Source organism: Xenopus laevis, chromosome 8S (assembly GCF_017654675.1).
Source record: "Xenopus laevis strain J_2021 chromosome 8S, Xenopus_laevis_v10.1, whole genome shotgun sequence".
In the NCBI taxonomy this organism is placed as follows: domain Eukaryota; kingdom Metazoa; phylum Chordata; class Amphibia; order Anura; family Pipidae; genus Xenopus; species Xenopus laevis.
This window is the reverse complement of record NC_054386.1, coordinates 67,869,016-67,894,680: the sequence shown is the minus strand read 5'-3', so window position 1 is coordinate 67,894,680 and position 25,665 is coordinate 67,869,016. Positions and strand designations below refer to the sequence as shown.

General features: G+C 38.4%; 1 protein-coding gene and 1 long non-coding RNA gene across 3 annotated transcripts in view; one reads left to right on the top strand and one right to left on the bottom strand.

The window, feature by feature from the left end:
- LOC108700135 overlaps positions 1-6,438 on the top strand; it is a 54,708-nt gene extending 48,270 nt beyond the window's left edge. For both annotated transcript variants that reach the window (XM_041574865.1, XM_018233036.2), the window contains exons 10-12: positions 1,222-1,310; positions 2,661-2,754; positions 4,541-6,438. In XM_041574865.1, the coding sequence (XP_041430799.1) occupies positions 1,222-1,310; positions 2,661-2,754; positions 4,541-4,677 (320 nt within the window). In that variant the 3' untranslated portion in view covers positions 4,678-6,438. The remainder of the gene's footprint in view (positions 1-1,221; positions 1,311-2,660; positions 2,755-4,540) is intronic.
- A 16,584-nt stretch (positions 6,439-23,022) lies between these two features.
- LOC121397699 lies at positions 23,023-25,501 on the bottom strand. The gene is made up of 2 exons (XR_005963841.1): positions 25,236-25,501; positions 23,023-25,200 (listed from the first exon to the last, which is right to left on the bottom strand). It is a non-coding gene; the product is annotated as an uncharacterized LOC121397699 (long non-coding RNA).
- Positions 25,502-25,665: the final 164 nt, after the last annotated feature.

Genomic DNA, 25,665 nt, shown 5'->3' with positions numbered 1-25,665 from the left:
TCCTGGACAAAGCTGTGTCTTTCTGAGTACTGACTGTATTGATTCTGAAGACGAAAGTGAGAAACTTAACTTCCCATTAGAATATTTAAACACTATCAACAATGCTGGATTACCACAACACAATCTTATACTCAAAGTAGGAACAATAGTCATGCTGTTAAGAAACCTTAAGGGTAGGGGTACACGGCGCGATTTCGCCGCGATTCTGCGCTAAGCGAGTTGTCGCTGCGTTTTTTAAGCCGAAATAGCTTTGCTAACTTTGGCGCTGGCGTCAATGCAAATCGCGGCGAAATCGCTGCGCTAATTCACACGCGGCGATTCGTTTTCTATTGTCGTCCGAAGTTGCCTCGCTGAGCGTTTCCGGGCGACAGTAGAAAAAGAATCGCCGCGTGTGAATTAGCGCAGCGATTTCGCCGCGATTTGCATTGACGCCAGCGCCAAAGTTAGCAAAGCTATTTCGGCTTAAAAAACGCAGCGACAACTCGCCCAGCGCAGAATCGCGGCGAAATCGCGCCGTGTGCCCCTACCCTAACACTAAGCAAGGTTTATGTAACGGTACACGGTTGGTTGTGAAGAGCATGAGACAAAATGTTATCAAGGCAGAAGTGCTTACAGGATCCCATAGCGGTGATACTGTTTTGATTCCCAGAATTGACCTTACCAGTTCTGACCAGGAATTACCTTTTAAACTTAAACGACGACAATTCCCCATTAAGGCTGCATTTGCCATGACAATCAACAAATCACAAGGACAAACATTGGATAAAGTCGGCATTTACCTATCTGAGCCTGTGTTTGGTCATGGTCAACTTTATGTTGCATTTTCAAGAGTGCAGCGTTCATCTGATGTTAAAGTCAAGATTTTAAGTACAGCTCACCAGGGAGAACTCATTCAAGGACAGGAGAACATTTTCACAAAAAATGTTGTTTATAAAGAAATTTTTCAGTAACACTTTACTACCAATAAACTCAAAATTTAAGAATTCTAATAGCAGATAGGTAATAACAAGCAATAGGCACAGATTCACTCTACATCCCCACAAATTAGCGTCGCCAGTTGCTGCCTGGGGATGCCGAGTGAATCAGCACCCATCGCATTTTGCTGCCTCACTGTTGTTACCATTCTTTCATTAACGATTCTTTAGAGAATCGGGGGTTTACTGGTTAATTACTAAAGAGACTCAATACAATGTAATGTCTTTTTCCAATTTGCCTGCTCAGAACCAGCCTGGATCTCAATGGCAAAACAGAAACAGAAAGGATTCCAGGATCATGTCCTTGCTAGAGAGCAGAGCATGGAAACAGAAGAGGTAGGAATCAATGTTTTTATTTAAAAAGCATTGTACAGAATATGTGTGTAGCACCTATTTGGCTGTATTTAGTCAAATACCAACTTGTGTGATAGAGAAAGGGCTACACACGACCTCCTTTCTCCAGGATGGGCTTTCGCAAACTTTGTTACAGCACTGCAGGAAGTGTTCACAACCTAGAACCAACAGAATGGGTATGCAAATAATGTACAAGTTGTTACATGGGTTTTTAACCCAGCAACAGGGAAAGGCAGGCACTGGCAGGGAATGAAGCCATACGTTGCATCACCGCATAATAAACGAGCAGGGTGTTCCCTGCAACGCCATTTGCCTCGTGTGCCGATATCCTTCTTCTATCACCAATGAAGCCATAAAGGCCATTAAACTTATGGGTCCCTACATGTGTAGTGTGTGTACAATAACACCAAATCTTGGCTCTCTGTCGCACATTGCTGTTGTGCTTTATTCCTGTCCTACACAAAGGAAGGCAGCTGGTCTAAATTAGGCAAGTAAACCTTTATCCCCTGACTTGTGGGTTAAATAGATTGCTAGCTCTATCTGTACAGCAGGGCTAAGGAGAAAAAACTGAAATAGCCAATTAAGAAACCAGCACACACTATTGTTGAATATGTATTGTAGAATTATATATTCAACTGTGTAATTTTTGAGACTCCTATCTCTTTCTCAAACACGATGTAAATGATGTTCTTACTTCACACACATAGAACTATGATTAAACATTTTCTACAGATCTAATCTTTATTCATTCATAATTCCTATAAATGCATTTAAAGGATTTTCATGCTTTCTTCATTGACAGGCTCACTAAGCATTTTAGAACACTGGGAGATAATACAAATATGCTAAGTCCAAGATCTTATAAAATCTAGACGTTTTGTAGAATAAGAGTTTAACAAATCATCAGTAATCTTTAACCTATGGGTTATGACCCAAAAATGGGCCCACATGCTGTTTAGAGTGGATGCCCATTGTAGAATTATTCTACAATACAAAATAGTACGGTGATTATAATATAATAAGGTATGAATCTGGTATTACCACAATGTTTGGGTCCTTGAATTAATTTGATAAAAAGTTTGAGAAACATTGCCATTCCAATAATAAGAATTTATTTGTATCTATTTTTATTAAATGTTGGAGTAATGTGGGGAGGGGATACTTAATGCTTTTTATATTCCTCAGTAAAAAATATTTTTATAATATAAATAATATAACTAGACATATATAATTATGTTTAGAATAATGATTTTGTTTGTTGCTATTTTTAAGGTACATACTGTATATACAAAATTTTACTTCTCTGTTCCTCATATGTTTTTGTCTGTATAGATGAGTGAACTTTTAGTAAGAAGAAATGTCACTTCTCTGCAAAGCCCAGAACTGAAGGAGAATAATATAGAGCCTGTCTCTTCTGATATTGCAGGTGAAGTATGAATTGAACCCTCAGTTGTTTTCTTGACCAGCTTAAATGAAAGCAAATGATGAAAAACGCCAATCTTGGAAAAACTAAATTTCATTGCTGTATAAAGGGAATGTCAACCCATAAATATGTTTTTTGCTTAATAAAATAAAACATAATTCTAAGCAACTTACAATATATCCTTTAATTACAAATGTCATGTGTTTTTAAAGTTATTTGTATATGTAATTGCTATTGAAAGTCGAAATATAGGTTTCGCGCTGAACTCCAAAGGTCAGGCAGCTCTCGGAAGTGTACCACCCTCAGATGTATTCATACACCTACCATTAAATCTTAAACAGAAATAGAGAGCACACAAGAGAAAACTCAAGAATTACTTCTAGGGATGAGCTAATTTTTTCGCCAGGCATGGATTCACTTCAACATAAAAATTGCCAAGACAAAATTGTCACCAAAACAAAAAAGTCATCACAAGAAAAACGCCCATTGACTTTAATGCATTTGGACAAAAAAGTCGCCATAAGAAAAAGGAATGCAAACAAACACTAAATAACACTAAAAACATCAGGTTCCAGGCTTTCCAAACGGAAGATTTCAAAAAATTTGTTACAAGCGTTGCCAGAAAATATCCCTAGCAACCACTAAATGTATACAAAAGTGTAACAGACATATTGTGTGGGTTGCCAGGATTCCTCCATCGCAACCACTTTATATACACAACATCTAAAAGTTCAATTGGTTATGAGGAAATCTTCTCAAAAACATTTTATATAAATACAAAAGTACATAAGTACAAATTATACTCATAATTAAGTGCATAATGAATACTTAATGTTATTGAAAGCAGGATGTGTCTGTCCCTTTCTATTCTCTAGCCTGGTGGCTCAGACTGTTGATATAATGTAAGACAAGGCAGCTGATTAATGGACCTGTCTTTGCTGGGGAACTCAGACTTTTGCAATATTGTTTAAAAAGTAACAAGCTAATTCTGTTTTCAATAGCAGTTGTTTTTGCTAAACACATATAATTTTTAATACATGTATATTGAAAAGATGCTTATAATTATGTTTTCTTTTATTAGGCAAATTTTTATAATGGGGTTGACTAGCCCTTTAACTTCTATAACGGCACTGTCCAACTTCTTCAATTCAATGGGCCATCTATTACTAAACAAGTTTGGACTACCACCAGGATCGGACTGGGGGATCCAGGGCCTGCCGGGGCTGACACATCAGGGGCCCCCACATCAACCCAGAGGCCCCCACTGCAGTCATCAGGTCTTCCTCCTATGCTGCTCCTTACCCCCTTCTTCATACATACCTGTTCTGAAGTTGTGGCCGTCAGAGGGGAAGTCAGGGGGAAAGCTCCCATGCTTCCAGGGGGTCTGGGTTGGCGGGGCCCAACAAAGGGAATTTTTCTGCAATATTAACCCTCATTTGAAGCTTTAATAGCTTTTTTTTTTAAAGCATTCCCGGCTAGAGTTCAAGAACTGCACCTCCTGGAGTAGCTAATTTTGGCCCACTGAATGGCATGGCTTCCTTCATTAAAATTGTCTTAGTTAAGGTTTCTTATTATTAATGTATTGTTCTGCTGCTATATTTCAGAATAAATTCGTATGCATGTACGTATGCATTTTTTTTTTCGAAAGGGTTGAACTTGATTGAATGTGAATTGAATGTTCCCCATATTCTATGTGAGGTCATATTAAATTATATTTCTCCATATACAACCAACCTGTTTCCAAACACATTTACTGGATCTATTCATATCATGGCTCCCTTTTTTCTAGTATTAGCAGATGTCCGACTGGATCTTGAAAAGTCCACTTCACCTACTGGATCCCAGACTTCTCAGGAACCTCCTTGGTTGTCTCTGGCCAAGAAAAAGGCGAAGGCATGGAGCGAGATGCCTCAGATAGTGCAGTAGCAGTTCCCCCCAAGATGCACACATGCTTCGTCAGACCAGTTGTTTCACTGTGAATACGGGCAGCCATATAAAGCCTGCAATGTCTATAGTATGCCAAGTACTGAGCTGCTCTTCATATGATGCTAGACTTTCTTTCTTATGTTTCTTGTAGGAAACACAATATGGAAATCAGGGATGTCAAACTAGCAGCCCTCCTGCTGTGGGGGAACTGCAATGTCATACACCTGAGTCTCTTTGGCTGTAGTTGAGCAACTGCTGAATGGCTGCAGGTGGACTTTCCTTGAGGCAAATGCTCTCACTTTCTAGTAAAAATAATACCAGTATCACAGTATACTTTGTTTTAATTTTTAATTTTAGTAACAAGGACTATTACAAATTTTTAAAGGAAGTTATCTAAAATGAGTATTTATAAGAACATGCAAGAATTGTATAGGTCAGTAGTGTCAATTACTCCCAGCATCCTCAGCAAGTTCACTGCTCAAAAGGTTGTGATGATTCCTAATGGTGCTTTGCAGGTCCTTCTGGTAGTGAGTGACATTAATTATTAAATTAAAAACATAAAACAGAATTGATGCTGCAATGTCTTGGATACCTGCCTTAACCCCCCAGACCCCCCACCCCGTGGGATTTCAATGCACTATTAAGTATTTCTGGGACTAATTCGAGCCAATTTACGATATCAATATTTTTATGTTTGTGAGTCCATGTAAGAAAATATATAAGACATAGCTTTTCTTTGCAAAAACAATTGTTTTAGCAGTATTGGGAGCTCATATCCTGCAGTCAGAAGGTTATACTTTAATGACATATATATACTGAAGGTACCAAAGAAGAGAGCACAAGTTATTCTATCTGCCAGTTGCAAAGGAAAGCATACGATTTTTGTAAGTGCAATTGCTATCATCTTAATTCCCTAAATATGTTCTGTTTTCTTTTATCTAACAGTATTCTGTGTTAATCCATCATAATATATTCTTGTTTAAGCACACTATCCATAAAAGGAGAAAACTTCAGTTGCACAGAGTAGAGACGTATAACTAATGTATAAGCACTCCACAGTTATAAGAAAGTTTTGTGCTTAAAATCAAATGGTATATTGTAAACTTCCACTCTGGGTAGCATTGGTCTTGTTAGAGCGTGCACGATTTCATAATAGACCATATACAGTTGCAGGGGACAGAAATGTGTTAGTGTGAATGTCTGTGTTTACAGTACAATATATGAATTTGGTCCCTATTAGTTACAGAAAATTGTGTTTTCTGCTTGATCAGATAGACTACAATATTGGTGTTCTTTTTCCTGGTGCTTTAACTGCCTTTTATTTTGTTGGGTGGTGCATCAAACTATCACCCTTGAGTGTTTGTTGTTAGTACCCTGAATTTGAGGACCATCTCTGGAGTTCTTTGCCTATTTCTAAGAGAAAAGAACAAATAAGATTGCTCAAAATGAACATTAGCATAGAGCAGATTAATGCCAATGCTGCCATCAGAATGGTGAGCAAACAAGTTTTACTCTAGATCAAACTGAGCCTGTTTTTCTAAGGGAACTTTGTCAGAACATCACTTTTCTGTAGTATTTTCATGTATTCAGCAACTAGTACTGGTCACACAAGTGTTAAATGAATTTTACATGTTAGTTTGTCACATAACCCACCTAGGGAACCACAAGAAGAGAAAGCTTGTGTCCAGTGTTGGACTGGGACATCAGGGGCCCACCCAAAAACCTTAGACCAGGGGCCCACCAAAAAACCATAGACCAGGGGCCCACTCTCAATATTATTATCATTCTTCTCCTCACTCAACCTCTATTCTCCTAGTCTCTTTTCTTTACATACGATAATCTATTATTCCATCTATTTAGCATCTTTGTTCTCAAAGAAATAGGAAAGGGCCATGAAATAGGCCAAATCTTTAGCAGAAAACGGGCCCCCTGACACCTGGGCCCACCTGGAGTTTTCCTGGTGTCCAGGTGGGCCAGTCCGACACTGCTTGTGTCTCATTTTCAGAATATAGATTTTAGTGTGCCTCAACCTAGTGTGCCTTGGATTGAAAATTGTCAGGGGAAGGCTCTCAAAAATGGCAAAGAACCCACATGTGGAAATTCAAAGCAGCATCATACTGTTAGTTTTAGAGTAAACGATCCACCTATATACGTCATTAGGAATTATACCAGATGTAGCATTTCTTAAGGAAGTGGAAATTTTGAGATTAGTTGAGATCTTTTAGTACTATATTGAAAGAATGTCCAACCTGTAGCATTTCAACTATTAAACGTTAGTTCCCAGCATTCCCCAACAGATGCTGGATGTTGGAGAGGATCAGCTAAAGGGTTTTGCAGGGTGGACATTTTAATAAACATATGCCCCCAAATGTAATATTTGGCATTATCGCAGCACGCATTCGCACTTTTGCGATTTGCACTAAGCGGAATGCAATATTTTTCGCACAGATATATTACATATATCTTTACCACATATAACTTGACCACATTTTTAAATTACATGAAGAATAGCGATAAAACGTACGCAATGCGAACGGTGGAATTGCTCCACGAATATCTTTCTGCAAAAGTTGTACATGCACCTTCATCTCACAACACTGATAGCAAAGTCACGTGAACACAATTACATTGCGATTAGATTGCGAATAACATTTGCACTGAACAGCGACTACAGACACAACTCGTTAAAAAGCCAAGCGCAATATAAGCAATTTGCTTTAAGAAGTTTTATTACATTGATAGCGCAACAGCGCAACAGCGCAATAGCAAAAGTTCGCAAAGTGGAGGGAAACGGCGGAAACAGTCGCAAATGTAGCAGAACAGTCACAAAGCGAATTATTACATACCCACTCTCGCGCGCAAACTACTCGCAATTCGCTTTGTTTATGTGATTGCGCGTGATATTACATTCCCCCGATAGACATTGGTGTGTGTGGCTCTGTTCTTGGAACAAAAATCAGAGATCGAAAAAGAAAAAGAATATTATAAATTATAAAGTGGTCTCTTACCAGGGTAACCCCTAGTCCAAGGGTTTGCCAATAATTTTTTTGCAGTATGTAGAAAATTCAGACATAGGAAGAGACCATCTACTAGGAAAGCAGTAGCCAAAGTATTTATAAAATGAAAAAGACTTTGTTAGGACATACATAAGCTTAACGTGTTTCATGCCTGGAGTGGGCACTTACTCATAGACTGGTGGTTTCCCTTCCCCTCAAAGGGGTGTTGACCAATTAAAATGTACATACATTACATCACACTGATCCTTAACCAATCAGAGAAGACCTCGTTACAATATGAGGGACCAATAGAAATGTATTACATGTGTTGCACTATACTGTCCTAAAATGTCTTTTTAATGTTATAAATACTTTGGCTACTGTTTTCTAGTAGATGGTCTCTTCCTATGTCTGAATTCTGGATATTATAATATCCAGTCCCAGAGGTCCTCATTCCAAGTGGTACCAAAGCAATTGCATACGAGGTGCAGTGACCTCCTTAATTTCAACTCCTGCCACAATTCATATTGTCTCTAGAATGGAAATAGTTAACAATCATATTCTCCAATAACATCACAATACAGGGGCGTAACCACAGAGGAAGCAGACCCTGAGGCTGCAGGGGGTCAAGAGGTATAGGGGACTCCATGAGACCCTCATTATTGAGCAATCTCAACATGAAACAGGACAACCTCTGGATATGTTGCGGGGCCCTTAAATTAATTTTCTCTGGGGCCCAGTAAGAACTAGTTACACCACTGTCCCAATATACTCTATGGGGCAGATTTATCAAAGGTCGAAGTGAAAATTCGAATTAAAAAAATTTGAATTTAGAGCTAATTTTTGTGTACTTCGACTAGGGAATAGTCCAAATTTTATTTGAATTTTAAAAAATTCGAAAATCTAAATTTATCATGTAATGTCTCTTTAAAAATTCAACGTCAACCATTCACCATCTAAAACCTGCCAAATTGCTGTTTTAGCCTATGGGGGACCTCCTATAACCTATTTGGAGTCAATTGGCGGACTTTGAAAAATCTTTTTTTTCGAATTTGATCGAATACGATATTATTTCGATTGGCACGTTTCGAATTTGATCGAATACGGCGGACTATTCACCCAAAGAAAAAAACTTCGACTTTTTAAATACATACTCTATGGAGTAGTTGCTGTCTCCATATCCATTTTCTGATGGAAATGCCCAAAGGCCACAGCATCCTGCCACAGAGATTGTTGTTATCTGAAGATTTAACAGCATTTATACTTAAGGAACCATGCACTTTTTCTGTGGCTGCAGGATGAATTGTATTCTCTAAAATAAAAAACAGGGCAAACAATCCATCTTGTATGCACAGCAGTAAACCTATGAGTGAGCAGTATAGAACCTGTCTGTACCACATGATGTCTGTATTCCTTAGAGAAAAATGGGTTTTCATGCACATACTGTATATATGTAACATGCTTGCACTATATTCCATAACTTTTGTGTTATATTATTATTTTTTTATTTTTTTGAAAAATAATTTTGTAGAACATTTATGTTCATAATGTGTTATGTTAATTATCATTAAATGCCAAGCTGCTATTTATGTCTTTATTTTTTAATTTCAGTTCTATCTAATTAAATATATACATGTTTTATTTATGATAGACGCTTTCTTATTGGTTACGGGTGCCATTAACAGGCTATTTTATGCATGGCAGTATATTTGTTATCCTGGTTTTTGTTTGATAATATTATATAGTGTATAATGTTCCTCCAATATAAAATATAAGTATATCATAGTTATAATTCTGACTTCATGTCCCTCTATTGTAAGATATAGGATATTAGTTACCATGTCATGCTACACAAATGACAATACATATCACTGCATGTACTTTATTACTGGCCAAAAACCATTTTATTTATTATGAACATAGAGTTCAATGAGACAGATTTAGTAACATACTGTAGGTGTTAAATTGCAGCACCAGTGCAGTCACCCACAGCAACAAATAAGATTGTAGGTTTCATGAGCCAAAAATATTTGTTAATTCGGGACTACTGGAATGTGCCCTGGTGTCATTTAGCACATGTTAGAAAATCAGGTCAAGAATGTTATTAAATTAGACAAGAGTCTAATGTTCTTTCTTAGAAGGAATTATTTATGAGACTAGTAAATAACTTCTGATTTCATGAAGGCTTCAATTTGCATGTAATTGCTTGTGAAGGGCTTTTTTTGTGTAGGGTTTTCTATTTCGCTACTCCACAAGTCCTACACCCTCAGAAGTCATGTTCCAATATCTTGCACCGATGAGATCTAACAAGATCGAAATTTATATGGCTCTGAACTATTAGGCAGTATCTGTGCTATAAAACCAGTTGTTCTTGATGCATAGTTGGCCAAAGGGACATAAAGGAGTGATTTGCATGCCATGATGCCTTATGGGAGAATTAAAACTTTCATTTTTGATATTTAGGCAGTGCTATATGCATGGCATGAGACAAGTAAATATCTTCTAATTTCAGAAGGCTTCACTTTATAAAGAATTACCGGAAGGTATGTTGGTGAAAACTTTTACAATTACTTAAATCTCCTTCTCCTCCCTGTCATCTGTAACCTCATAGTTAGAAACATATACTGCACGTGTATCATGGTGTTTATATTAGGATGGGTTAAGTAAATGCCTTCTAAGGTTCTGATCCTCCTAGGACAAATTATCCATTCCTTTGAACAGCAGCAAACAAGTTTGTTTTGGTTTTAACATTTCAGGTACAGCACTGATGCAATCATTTTCAAAAAGAAAGCAGCCCTATGTAGCTTGAGTTACACCCAATCATCCCTGCCAGGCTTTATTTGCCATTTGGGTGCCACAGCCCCTGGTTCCAAAATGTATTTATACAGTGGTGTCCTTTTTTCATCTACTGAATCAAATTTCCTTTTTATGAGCACTAAGGTTGCTCTGTGTCACTGTACTACTCCTAAGACTGCTGCTCCCTGTGACATAGTCCCCCTACAGTTTCTGCAAGCTGCTTAGATCACTTTCATCCACAACGAATTAATCATGTCATCTTATACAAAGCCTCCTCCATTATGAGTTCTATAATATGGTCAAATTTAAAATAAGGATGATAAAAAAACAATAATGTGTCTAAACCCTCTGCTAAGTGGTTTGAAATTAAGGAAATGAATGTGGTTCCAACCACCAAATAACCACCAACCACCAAATAATTTACTAGTAGATGTAGTATAGTAATAGAAAACCAATAGATACAATGGTCATTGAATCTGTATCATTGAATCATTAATTGAGGCTTGTTCCTAATAATAACAGCTTGTTCCAAATAATAGCAATGTAGAGATTAATTAGTGAGGTCATTCATTCTTTGAAGAGCAGGTGTCAATTACAGCCCTTTTTTAAAGGGAAACTCCACACAAGCATACTGTAACTTAAGCTTTTTGAAAAGTAAACATAATTTTAAACAACTTTGCAATATACATCAATTAAGAAATATGCAGACTTTTTGTGATTTTTAATGATTTGGAACAGATTTGCAACAGTTCCCTAAGCCTAGACCCTTGATCTGTCTGACTACTTTGCTGAGCTGGCTGACTACTGTTACTTTGTATCAGCATCCATCTGTCCTTAGCCTGCATCCTCCAAACCCCACAATTCCCTGCACACATGATTTCAATAAGGAACGGAACATCACAGTGCAATTCATTGTGGGTTATGTAGTTCCTGCATGTTGTCTGTAAGCTGTGGAGAAGTTGTTACAATTTATAACTTCAGTGTTTTATTCCCTCCTTCCCTGCCAGGATTTCAAATGATGCAGAAATAGGAGAACTGTTAAACAGCTGGATTTCAGCATAGAAAATGGCATTTATTAATTATTTTTGAAAAAAACTGTAACTGTGATGGGTATATTAGGGGTTTCTGTGTTATGTGGGCCTCTTTATCAAATTTTGGTTTGGAAGCTGGAGTTCCCCTTTAAGGCAGCATGTGTTGTGCATGCTGGTTATAGTGTATTAATGTACTGTGATTAAAAAGTTGATTGGAGAGGGGAAAACATATAAAGAAGTGCAAAAAAATTATAGGCAGCTCAGCTAATATGCTAATATGATGGCAACCAAAACCTAAAGGAACTAAAGAAAGCAGAAAAATATGATTCAAATGGATAAAAGAATAGCCAAAATGGCAAAGACTCCAATGATCAGCTCCAGGGGGATCAAAGCAGGTCTAACGTTACCTGTGACTACTGTTACAATTAGAAGACATCTGTATATAATGAAAATATAATGTACTGTTGCGTTGCACAGGTACAATTGGTATATTTGCTTAAGCTGAAATAGGAGAAAAGACAGGATACACAGCAGAAAACAAATAAGCTCTATAGTATACAATGGGATTCTTCAGAACTTATCAGTCATCTATTATGTATCCTGTGTTTGAATGGCTGCCCTCATGACTACACAGCAGCTTGTTTATAAAAACAATAGTAGAGCTTCTGAAGCAAACATGCCAGTTGTACCACTGCAACACAACAGTACATTATATTTACATTTCTTTAAAATACTTACATTTTTGGTGTTACTGTTCATTTAAGTTATGTAAGTAACTACATTAATACCAGTAAGGGTTCCAACCACACCCCTTTACTAAACAGTACAATTACAATGCATATGTTTACCAAGTGAAACCGCACGTTGTATCAGGCACTGCATGTTCTCTTTTACTCAGGTGATTTATGTAAGACAATTTATCATCCCCTGATCATATTTCCCTTGCCTACCTGTTATGAATTCATATTGCAAGGAATGTTGCTTTCACTGGTCTGTAGAAGATCACATAGGAAGCAACAGCAAAGACTGCAGTCTTGTAATGTAACTGTCACCCTTATATAGTTCCTGGGGTAATCAGAACAGCAAGCAGTTATTCACACAATGTCTTTATCCATTTTGGGGACCTTTATCACGTTCACAGGGATCTGGAGTATTAGCTAGGGCCAGTAATTGGTGTTAGATATGGAGGTAAATCATAGGTCGGTGGAGTGACACCTCTCAGAACTGCAAAACTAGGAACTGTTGCTCCTGCATAGCTTCAGCAAACAGGGTCAGACTCGAAGTCTAGGGCCCATCTGGGCTGCCAACTCAGGGGCCCAGGCACAGTCTTGAGCTCATCCAGAGGCTGCAACACTCCCCCATCCTCCCCTGCCACATGTAGCTTTTCACTTCTATCCCTTGTAGCCGTGATTTGGGAAGGTCAAGGGGAGCACAGCGAGTGCCCACATGTCTTGCTGGGACGCTAGGAATCATGTCTGGGTCAGATGGGCCCACTGGGCAAAGGCTTCATAAATAGAGCAAAGACTTCCTTGGAGAGCCATAGTATGATGCATCTAACTCTAGAGTCATTGATTAATAATACCAAAAAGTGTATTGGCTACAGATGATATAATAAATGTGAGTCACACATAATAAGCATGACCAAAAAGAGGTACCATTTTTTTTCTCTCTATATTCATACTGAAATAAAACTCAGTTTATTGTATCATATTGTCAAGGATTAGGTAGGGGGCGCTGTAGAGACTGAAGGGAAAGGGCGAGTCCTTGAGGCAGGAGCTGTATGTGCCTAGGGAACACTTGAAGGGAAAGCAGGAACAGGTTGATGAGGGTGAAGAGTCATTCTGGATCAGGAGCTGACTCCACAATACAATTACATTTTTTTTTCTCTATATTCATACTGAAATAAAACTCAGTTTATTGTATCATATTGTCAAGGATTAGGTAGGGGGCGCTGTAGAGACTGAAGGGAAAGGGCGAGTCCTTGAGGCAGGAGCTGTATGTGCCTAGGGAACACTTGAAGGGAAAGCAGGAACAGGTTGATGAGGGTGAAGAGTCAGTCTGGATCAGGAGCAGAACAGGACGGAGAGGGCGAAGATCAGGACTAGACTGGACTAGGCAGGAAGAAGAGGGCGACGACTCAACAGGAACAGACTGGACGGGGCAGGAGTGGAACAGGAACAGACTGGATGGGACAGGATGGTGCGGGCGTAGATCAGATCAAACTGGGGATAGAGTGCAGAGGGAGATTGGAGCGGATAGCAAGACAGGACTGGAGCGGATAGCAAGACAGGAGCAGAAGGAGATTAGAGTGGATAGCAGAAGGAGACTAGAGTGGATAACAAGAGAGGACTGGAGCAGGATAGCAAGAGAGGACTGGGGCAAGATAGCAAGAGAGGACTGGAGCAGGATAGCAAGAGAGCAGAGCAAGAGAGGACTGGAGCGGAATAGCAAGAGAGCAGAGCAAGAGAGGACTGGAGCAAGATAGCAAGAGAGGACTGGAGCAAGATAGCAAGAGAGGACTGGAGCAAGATAGCAAGAGAGGGGTACAAGGTACAAGGCAGGGTAGGAAAGCAAGAATCAGGAGCAGGCGAGACAAGGTCAGTACAAGATGAAGTCAGGGCAAGGTACAAGGTGGAACAGGAAGCAGAAATCAGGAACAAGCAAGGCAGGGTCAGGTCAAGGTTGGGAAGGTACAAGATAGGGTAAAGCAAGACAAGACAAGGACAGGCAGACAAGGCAAGGAGGAATAATAAGGGAAAAGGGGCAAGAGCTAGAACTACCTAGTTAGGGGCGCTGCCGCTGTACTAGGAAAAACCATGCAATGCTCTGGCAAGGAGTAGTCTTAGTGCTGCCCTAAAATACGGAAGAGTCAGCCCTGAATGGCTGATTAAACTAGGCAGCAGCTGGGTTGGGGCTGTAGATGCCAAACAGGCTGCAGCTGAGCTGGGGCTGGAGAGGCCAATCGGGCGGCAGCTGGGCTGGGACTGCAGAGGCCAGGTTACACATAGCGTGCATCCCTACAGGCTGCTCACCTGGCCAAATGGTTAAGGTATCAAGCCAGAAACCCAAAGGTCCCCGGCTCGAATCCAAGCAATACCTGACACGTATTAAAATGCATAATCCCACATGGAGCCTAACTCGTTCAATGCTTACCCAGCACTTAATCATAGGCAGTTGATTGAGTAGAGTCATTGATGTCAAGCTGTTCCAAACATTAGAAACTTCAGAATATATATCTTATAACAAAATAATGATGTTTCAAGCCTTTGTTGCGATCAAAAGGCCACATCCAGCTGGGTTTAGAGTGATTCCTAGGGGAAGCTGGATGTCAGTTTTAAATAAAACTTTTTTGAAAAATGTCTGCTTATAAAACCCTAACTTGTCAAATTGATTGTCGAGAGCAGATTTTTCAATATTTGCTAAAATATTGGCAGGTACATTCCCCAGATGAGTGAACCTGACCTGTATTGCATCACTGAAAAGTCACAAAAAAATTACCACATGCATTAAAGTCATTTGGGTCTTGAAAAATGAAAAGTACCACACAACATTTTTTCAACTATACATTTGAGCCTGTGGGCAGTTTTTCACAGTGAAATACAGCAAAATATTTAGCCCATCTCTAGAAATCCCTAGAAATGACTACAGAAATACCTTGTTGAAAGTTTGAAAAACATAATCTCCTTATCTCCTGCATACAAAGATAAAACATTTGTGTATTTGTGAATGGCAGGGGTCATCTACAATAAGTGGCACATTGTGACTCTATATCATAAATAGTCCATTTGAGTTGTCATGGCTGATGCTTTAGCCAATCGCTGATCACCTGGTCATCAGTCCCGCCCCTGACATCATTGGTCCTGCCCCAACGTCACCGGTCCCACCACAGCCCCACCTCTGACTTCATCCACCCCCCACCCTTTTTATGATCCCAGAAAAGGTGGCAACCCTACCACACACATACATACACATACACTGCACACCAACAATCTTGCAATAATCTATTTGGTTCCTTCAATTATTCCTTTTATTGTTATCATGTCTGGCCAAGCTGACAGGGCACCCTAGGCATCCCAGTCGGCTACCCCCACCCCCTCCAGGTGTTCACATGCGAGGTCACAAATGCATGCATGCCCCAAGAAGAAGAGGGAGAAAGGGGAGAGCAACGAAGGGGAAGGGCAGGGGATGGAGTGACGGAGGAAGTGGAGAGTGATTGAGAGGAGGGAAGCGAGAGCAACAGGGGAGAGAACCTAGACTAGCGGTAAGCAGAAGACTTTTGAACAGATACCTGTCCAGCAACCCCACATCATTGCGCCCTAGCAGGTGCCTCTTCTGCCTACCCCTAGATTGTTATTATACATTTGTTGTACTTTATCTATTTAGATAACTCTACTGAATAAACCCTCTATAAAAATTTTACCCTGTGCCCCCTTGCACAATAAAGAAGGTTACCCAAACTCAAAGGGGTCATTTACTTTCACCCAACACAGATTTCTATTAGTGCAGGTATGGGACCTGCTATCCAGAATGCTCAGGACCTAGGGCTTTTCTATATAACAGATTTTTCTGTAATTTGGATCTTCATACCTTAAATCTACTAGAAAATCATTTAAATATCAAATAAACCCAATAGGTTGGTTTTGGTTCCAATAAAGAACAATTATATCTTAGTTGGGACCAAGTACAAGGTACTATTTTATTATTACAGAAAATAATTAAATCATTTTAAATCCACCTGGCAGTCTATGCCACCTAGGAGGTCTGGGTTCCTGTCTGCGTCTCTAGATGGCAACCTGGCCACCATTAGATACATTTTTAGTGATCAGTGTGCCTGGGGGGATTATTAGCCATAGCTATGCCAGTTTATTTATGCCGGATGCCACTTTTGTTGTGCCCCCACCCCTATGTTCATGTTCTGCTGGAAATGACTAAGAATGATGCCTTACTCATTCTCTCCAAAATACAAGGCAAGTTGAACCTTAATAAAGGTTTAATAGTTAGCGCTAACTGCTCTACACCTGCTAGCCCCAGTGTTTCCCTGCATTCAAACCTCAGTATTACTAAATCATATTTCAGGATTATCTTACTGTTACAGTGTCCAGCACAGGCTTGCACAAAATATCTTTTGCAGTGTAACTCATGTTCACAAATAAAAATATTTGCATTCTGAAATAGAAAGTGTGAGTTGCCTGTGACACAGCCCCTTGTGCAATGTTCTATGTATGAGACTCAGCCAACACCTTATTCTCTTCCATTTACGTAAGTAACCTTTGTAACTCTGCACACTGTGACATGCTTCAGCAAATCCTTCAGTACATAATGTTTGTTCTATGTGTTACATGATCGGGACTCTGGCTTTTTCCTTTTTTTTGTTTATGTTATTGTTAGAACAGTTGTGAAACATATTTTTGTTATTCAAACATTAAACAATGATGAATGATCTCTCAGCTGTAATTGTTGTTAAACTGGACTAGTTATGTATTACATCTTCTTTTGTTTCACAGGAAGGCACTTCATTTGCTACATAACAATAAATGTGACTCCAAATATATTACATATATATATATATATATATATATATATATATATATATATATATATATATATATATATATATATATATATATATATACACAGTATATTACGTATATTGTACTAAAGACTCTTAGTGCTTCTTTGTGCATGAATAATGTATCAGGATACTGGGTATAGAGAAAAGCTTCCCTCTCATTTTAATCAGATACAAAATGGGCAGCTATTAATAAATCCACATGGTATTTTATTTAAGTATAAAGGCCCTTCCCTACCTTGCATGTACCTATATGATCAATTATTAGGAGCGGATTTTGAAATATATATGCATTTTTCAGATAAATGTCTAAGATCTACTTTACAATCATAAAAATTATGGGATCATAGATATTTGAGGCGTCATTTACAACCACAACCAAAATGAACAATTTCCAGTGCAAGTTGCCATGTGTTTTACCCAGAGTTCCAGAGTAATTGCAGGCAGGAGTTGATGATGTCTCTAACTAACACAATTGCAGGTGTGCTTCCATACATATTGACTAGAGTTGTGTTGAAAATCTTCAGCATTGGGATGTCATCTTGTCACTTACAGCTCTGATCAACAAAACTACAACTTCTGGTTACTATTTGAATGACCTCAACTCTGAGTAGGGGCAGCACATATACACTCACTTTGGTTCTTAGTTGCATGAAAATATCTTTCATTAGATTTTTTTTCCTACAGCTTTGTGCACATACAGAAGATCTTTGCTATGTTGTAGAAAAACACATGGCTCTACCTTTCCACCACTAATATATGCATATTTATGGAACTGGGTAATGCCTTAGATTGTAAGCTCCACTGGGAAAGAGTGATGTTTAATCTCCGTAAAAAGTTCTTAGTGCTATAAAAATACTAGGAAATAAAATAAATCACTTACAATATACACATTGTATTGCTTTGTGTATTTTTAAGATAGATATGGGCCTCTTGTTTATTTGGATAACATGGCATTGCATAACATATAGAAAAAAAATAGGTGTGTCGAGCTCACACATACAAAGGAGGCAATGCAATAAAAGTTTTGTACAGGTCTAGCCACCTATCAGCTGGTAGCAAATATCTGATTCCTTGTAAGGGTAACTAGACCTGGGCACATTCTATGCCTTTTTTAACATAAGAATAAGATGCAAATTACTATAAAATTTAAAAAAAATGCTTTCTGTGCATAATGCACTATATATTAAACAATTTAACTGAATGGTGTTCTGTAGTTCCATGTAGATAGGGGGATAACAGTAGACTTTCTAATCTTTTAATCAGTTATGCAGCCATGCTTTCTAATTACTATAGATGTGTACAGATGTCGAATTGAAACAGCAATGTACTGTAAAGTATATATTTTGTAGGCAATACTGAATAGTGCATAGTGCTGGTTTTACTTGGGGATAAAAAGTAATATTTTCAAAAATGCCCCCTTTACTGGAGCTCCCCTCAAATGAGAGGTGGGCATGTCTTAACAGTATCTGCCAGAAGCACAGTAGGAGTGGGGTAGCCAATCACAGCCCTGCAGTCACAAAAGCAAAGACAGGCTTCAGTTCCCTATTAGGTCCTACAGTGCTGAATGCCGCTGGCTCCCCCCGAAATACTGCTTTTTTAAGCACAGTTCTTCTATATTTAGAGAAGTATAATACACTGGTACATTCTTGTTTTTCACACAAAATGTCTCCTTTAAAAATCAATAGCTGCCAATCTAAATCTCAGTATAGGGGGTTATATTGAATGCTGTAGTGTAGATTATGGATATATCTGTATGCTTAAATTGCTTTTCATTGATAACGTCCATAGAGTTTTACATAGACTCATTTTTTTTATTGAACTAGGTTACAATGGCACTGAGCGTTCTAGGAAAGCTTTGTTATGAATCAGCTGAAAACATCATTGACCTCAATAAATTAAAAATGCACTGGTCACTGCATTACTGTATTCTACATGCTGTACTATTGATCAGGTCAGGTTTTTCTATAATGGCATTAAGACTGGTTCTAAGAAGCCGAGAAATATGACAGTTCAGCACATGCAGTGAATAAATGCCCCATGCCATTCATGGTCCATTTAAAAGACGAAGAAAAGTTAAATAAACCCTATGGATAAAGATAATTCTTTTTTACAGACACCGTAGGTATTCTACCCCTAAACCAGTGTTTTATATTTTTTCTTGGGTAAAATGAATTACGGTGTAAAATCTCATTGGTTGCATATAAATTAGCTTTAAACCATATATTCACCTTGTTTTAATAACATGGAAATGGCATTACACATTATACAGGGGATTATGGAGACCCTCCCTAAAACAGCATTGGGACCAATTTTAGGATCCAGGCATCTATAGGTATCTATATCCAAATATATTGAAATATACAGTAGGTACTGTATATGGTTTACTAATTAACATTAGGGCCTCAGCATGACTCCTGGAGTTTTGCAAGCTGCATGCTGACCATGAATATTGCTATAGTCAATAGGCTATTCTATTATCTGATGGTGAGACAAACTGCTTGGCTCAGCTCCACACCCATTTAGTTTATGCATTTATTCACTGAATACTCATTGTCAATACTGAACTGTAATCCATTGACTCACTCCATGCTGCATCTGTCACAAACTCAAATCCGCTTCAGGGGTTATATATTGACTTGCCTGTTACCATCTATGAGCTGCAGCCACAAAACTACACGTCTAGGCCAGAAAGCCCAGACCGCTTGCAGAATCCTTCTGTGTTTGCGTTCAGACGCCTTGTGTTGGCTCTCATGTAAACACACTCTGCATCTTGTAATTGCATCTTCAGCTGAAATCCAACCAGTGTGTTCGTGCAGGAGCTGACACAAGGCTTCTGGACGCAAACACAGAAGAGGATTCTGCTAGTGGTCGGAAGCTGAAATTGGGGCTGCAGATTTCACCAGGTTGATTTCAGCCCTGTCTGGCTCTAGCCTACAGTGTATAGGTGGCTATAAATGGGTGGCTTAAAGCTGCCAACGCATCCTTTTCAGTTGGCAGTCCATTTATGTGCCCAACTTTGGCTTAGTGTGGGGGCCACAAATAAGCAGATCTCAAAGTACAGTATATGGCCAGTTGTATCCCCATCTCAGTGCAGCACAGATAAGATAACCTTGAGAAGGGGGACCCATAGCAAAACGAGTTACTTTGCATCTAAACAGAGCTGATAAATGTTGTTCAAACCCAGCATTAGGATACCTGCATGGACATACTTTATAAACAAAACCAAAGAATCTCTACATGCAGATATAAATACAGTATACCCCATATGTTATAAAAGGCACTAAGTTTGCCCAGGAGCAGTAACCCATAGCAACTAATAAGGCGAGTAACCCGTAAATGCTTCTTGTTGAATGGTATGAGTTAGTGCTCCTGGGCAAATTAAAGTGGACCTGTCACCTTTACCTTAAGATTCTGCTGCTAGGCTAATGGACACATGGGAAAAACAGCACTGTTTTGTTGTTTTTTTTAAATCAGTGTTCCTGAAGATATAGCCAATAATACGATTGAGCTGTCAATCAAAATGAATTGACTTCACTTCAATGCCTTAGGGCAGAGACACACGCTCAGATTCGGGGAGATTAGTTACCCAGTGACAAATCTCCTCTACTTCAGGCGACTAATTTCCCCGAACTGCCTTCTCCTGCTTTCAGCTGTCTAGAATGTAAATCGTCGGTGGGATGGCACTTGGAGCAATTCGCTTTCTGAAGTTGCCTGAAGTTGCATCACGAGGAAACTACAGCGTATTTGGAAAACGAAGCGCTCCCGAGTGCCATCCCGCCGGCAATTTACATTCTAGCCGACGGGAAGGCAGGGGAAGGCATTTAGGGGAGATTAGTCACCCCGAAGAAGAGATTTGTTGCCGGGCGGCTAATCTTCCCGAATCTGAGCGTGTGTCTCTGCCCTTAGGCAACTTCCTTTCAGTCTCCCCCTTCCCAGTTGAAGGTAATAATCTCGCACAGTTTAAATGAGAATGTACACACGTCACTCTGCAATAGACGCGCATGAATATTGTATGTGCATCAGTCCATTTATTGAGCATTCGTGAGACTTGGTGGTGCAGAACCAACACCATCGGGAAAGAAAGAGGATCAATATGATGAGTTCCTCCCCAGAAAATACAGTGGCGGATTGTGGGCTATTGGATGCACTTACGGAGCTTGTTGAAAGATGCGGTTTGCATTCATTAAGGTGTTTTTTATATTCATGGGAGGTGACAGGTCCACTTTAAGTGTCTTTTATTACATAACTCCAGTTTCCTTTACAAATACAGCCAATGACCATACATGTGGAGTTGACATTCATTTATTCACTAAACATTAGAACAGGGACAATTTAAACATTACAACGAATACATCTACATCTAATCTTAAGAGATAAATATCAGTGAAATCATATCAAGCTCTAAAAAATATAAATATTTATAGAGGTAGTTAACAGCACTGTAACTTAATTATGTAACATAATGCGATTCATCATTGATCAGTGCAGTAATGGAAATCCTGGTTTTCTGCAATGGAATAAACAAGGCCAACAAAAAAATAAATAAACAATATTTATGAATCTTCAAAGGCACTACAGAGATATACAACAAACCTTTAAGCACATGATTTGTATTTTAGCAGTGGTTAGTGTAAGGCATTTCCTAACCGTATATGCCAATTAAACTATAGCCTAGGGATGTTTCCTCAGCAGGGCCCTCTACATATTGGAAAGTAAAACCAATGGCTAGATCGGGATGATAACTGTGGAAGCTCAGATGGTTTTAATTAATGACATACAGGCACTTAATTATAAATATACTACAAAATATCCTCTAAACCAGGGTCAGATAATTGCTGGAATGCCAGTTGCTGCTGAACTTCTTAGCTTTCCCCATAAGAAGACTTGGGGTGGGTTTTGGAAGCTGTAAGACATGTGTGGCATCTGGTTGCTGTAAAAGCATTGTACTATCCCTTAGACAGAATGAGTCCCTTGCACATAATTACATTTAATTAAATGTACATTTAGGGGCAGATTTATCAAAGGTCGAGGTGAAATTTTGAATTAAAAAATTCGAATTTCAAGCTATTTTTTGTGGGAATAGTCCAAATTCGATTCAAATTTGAAAAAAATTTGAATATCAAAATTTATCATGTACTATTGACTTCGACCATTCACCATCTAAAACCTGCCAAATTGCTGTTTTAACCTATGGAGGACCTCCTAGAACCTATTTGGAGTCAATTGGTGGACTTTTAAAAATCTATTACTTTGATTCGTACGATTCTAATTTGGCTGAATACGGATCTATTTGATCGAAAGCGGACCTATTCGGCCAAAAAAAAATCTTGACTTAACTTCGGTTGTTTTTTTTTTATTTGAATTTCGAAGTTTTTCAAATTCGACCCGTGATAAATATGCCCAAAAATGTACAGGTATGGGACCTGTTATCCAGAATGCTCGGACCTGGGGGTTTCCGGATAATGGATCTATCTGTAATTGGGGTCTTCATGCCTTAAGTCTACTAGAAATTCATTTAAACATTAAATAAACCCAATAGGCTGGTTTTGCTTCTAATAAGGATTAATTATATCTTAGTTGAGATCAAGTACAAGCGACTGTTTTATTATTACAGAGAAAAAGGAAATCATTTTTAAAAAATTAGATTATTTGGATAAAATGGAGTCTATGGGAGCCATTACGTAATTTGGAGCTTTCTGGATATCAGGTTTCCGTATAAGGGATCCTATACCTGTACGTTAATTGCATTAAATTACATTTCAGCATCCTTCTCCAAAGCTGCAGCATGCAACACCACAACAACATTGGTGTAACCGGCAGAGTAAGAAAGTGCTGCTTTACACACTTCAGTAGCTGCTTCTGTATTCAAGTCTGTAGTGTTAATGAGCATTACAGGGGTTGTTTGCAGGGGTTGTTCACCACAAATAACTTTTAATATGCTATGCTGAGGTCATTTGAAATTGGTTTCAATTTTTTATTTTTGGTTTTTGAGTTATTTCGTTTTTTATTTAGAAACTCTCCAGTTTAAGCCACCTGGCTGCTAGGGAGCAACCATGCATTCATTTGAAGAGAGAGGAATATGAATAGGAGAAAGATGAGTAAAAGTAGCAATAACAATCAATACATTTGTAGCCTTACAGAGCATTTGTTTTTTTTATGGGTTCAGTCACCCCCATCTGAAAGCTAGAAAGAGTCAGAAGAAGGCGGCAAATCATTCAGAAACTACAAGGAAAAAACTAAGGCAAATTGAAAAGTTGCTTAAAATGAGCTAATCTATAAAATACTAAACAGCAAGAAATTTAAGCAGTTCCTGAAGCCATCTTAAAGAGGCAGTTTGCATAAAAATAAATTAAAAAATGACAGAGAGTGAACTTTTTGGTGTGAGGAGGAGGAAAGCTTTAAAAGGAGAATACACCATTCTTTATGTCTATGTTTCATTCACATACTGTATGCAGAAAATTACAGAAAGAACGCTATAGTATAATAAGACATGATAGACATATAAACACAGACTAAAGCAACTGATTTAAAGCAGGTTGTAGGATGTTCTACTGCACAGTGAGAGAAAAGACAGGAGGAAACAATATTCCTAGACTAAAGTTGCACACACTGTCTTTACTAAGATCATTTTTGCTTGAATATAGTAGAGATAATCTAAATTATTTTGACTAATCCTCCTGGGCTCAGGTTAGTACACACAGCAATCTGAAGGCTATATCTTCAACAATATTACCAACAACATAATGCATGTTTCAGCCCTACAGATGAAGAATGTAGCCGGCCTTGAAGTGTATTACACTATTCACAAATTCCAGTGATGGTCACATGACTGCTGTAATCCAAGCTTAAACACACAGGTTCAAGAACTTGCAATGTGTTGCAGTAACACAAACTTCTGCTACACCGATACACTGATATTAATACACAGTCTGGTTTATACAGCACTACCTGTGATGTAAGTAGATTTCTGTGTGCAAAAATTCATCATGAGCTAGAAAGGATAGAGTGGTCTCCAAATAGCAAATCTAATCAAGAAAGGATGCAGCAATAAAAGCAAAACAACAATGGAAATAAGCACAGTTATGAAACAAAGAAGTCCAGTTTTTATGGTCTTCTTTAAAGGTATAGTTATCAGCAAGAATGGAATATACAATTGTTTTAAAAAGGCAATTTACACATGTTTCTAATATTAGGTCAATGAATACTACAGAGAAGCCTCTGTATCCCAAACCCCAACAAAAGGGACGGAAGGGGTTTGTATATACAGAAGGCTGTTGATTTGTTTTGAGTGCACTTGTGAACAGGAAGTTGAATGTGACTTTACCAAAAGTTTCCAATTTGACCCTATTTAAGTACACAAAATGACAAAACTGAAATAACTGACAGTACTAATTCTTATGATTTATCTGTCTTAAACATGTTGGCATATGTATCCAGAGAAGGGTACTGACACACTAACAATACAGAGCCAATCCAGGTAATTCATAGAGGTTCAGTGGATTGTTCTGCAGGCAGTGGTTAGGAGAATGGACGCTAAACCTCTATGTAGTTTAACCTTAGTGATACTGTTGCTTCTCCTAAGCTTCACATTTCTGGCATTGAAGTGTTGGGATACCCAAATCCAGATTCTGGATTCATATGCATTCCATGATTATATTCAAGATTTGGATTTGACCCAGTATTTAGCATTATGCTATTTATAAGCCTTATATTACTGCAGATATTCTTAAACTATGATCACGATTGGAACTCAAATCTACGTCTTAAGCTGTTCAGAGTAAATCACTATGATCCCCTTTAAAATATAGGAATCTCATGCTACAATAGAAAACAATTAAAACAAGGTGCATAATTGACCAAACCAATGCCAGACTTGACCTCATGAGAAAAAACATAAGAAACCTGTTTTAAGCAGCATACCGCTCTGAACACTGGAGGCCAATATAATTTAATCCTTACAAAAATGAATTGTGCCATGTCGAAAATGTTTGAGATATTTATCCATTTGGATATGAGGAAATTCAATGGCTTTTCTACTTCCATCCAATGCATTACTTTCTGAATGCAGTTAAAGGGGTTGTTAACTTTCCAAGCATTTTTTCAGTTGAGTTGTTTTCAGAAATAAAGACTTTTTTCAATCGCTTCCCTTTTTTTTTTTTTTACCCTTTTTCCAAAATCTAAGTTTAAAGTTGAATGTCCCTGTCTCTGGTGTTTCAGTCTGACAGCTCAATAATTCAGGTGCAGATTCTGAACTGTTACAATTTTGCAACATTTAGTTGATTTAGTTCGGTAGTATCTCTGCAGCATTAGCAACTATTGTATCAATTCTAACATTCTAGCCTTTAATGAAACTCAGGGATTCTGCTCAGCAGGGACAAAGATAAGAAATGTATTAACTAAATGTAACAATTTAAAACATTTTAGAGAGTCACTGACATCCCTTCCAGAGCTGCTTTAGATTAGGGATGGGCGAATTTTTTCACCGTGTAAATGACGCCCATAGACTTATATGGCGGAGTGCGTAAAAAAAAAAAGACGCGCAACAAATATTTTTTTGACGCCCATAGACTTTAATGGGCGTTGGCGACATTTC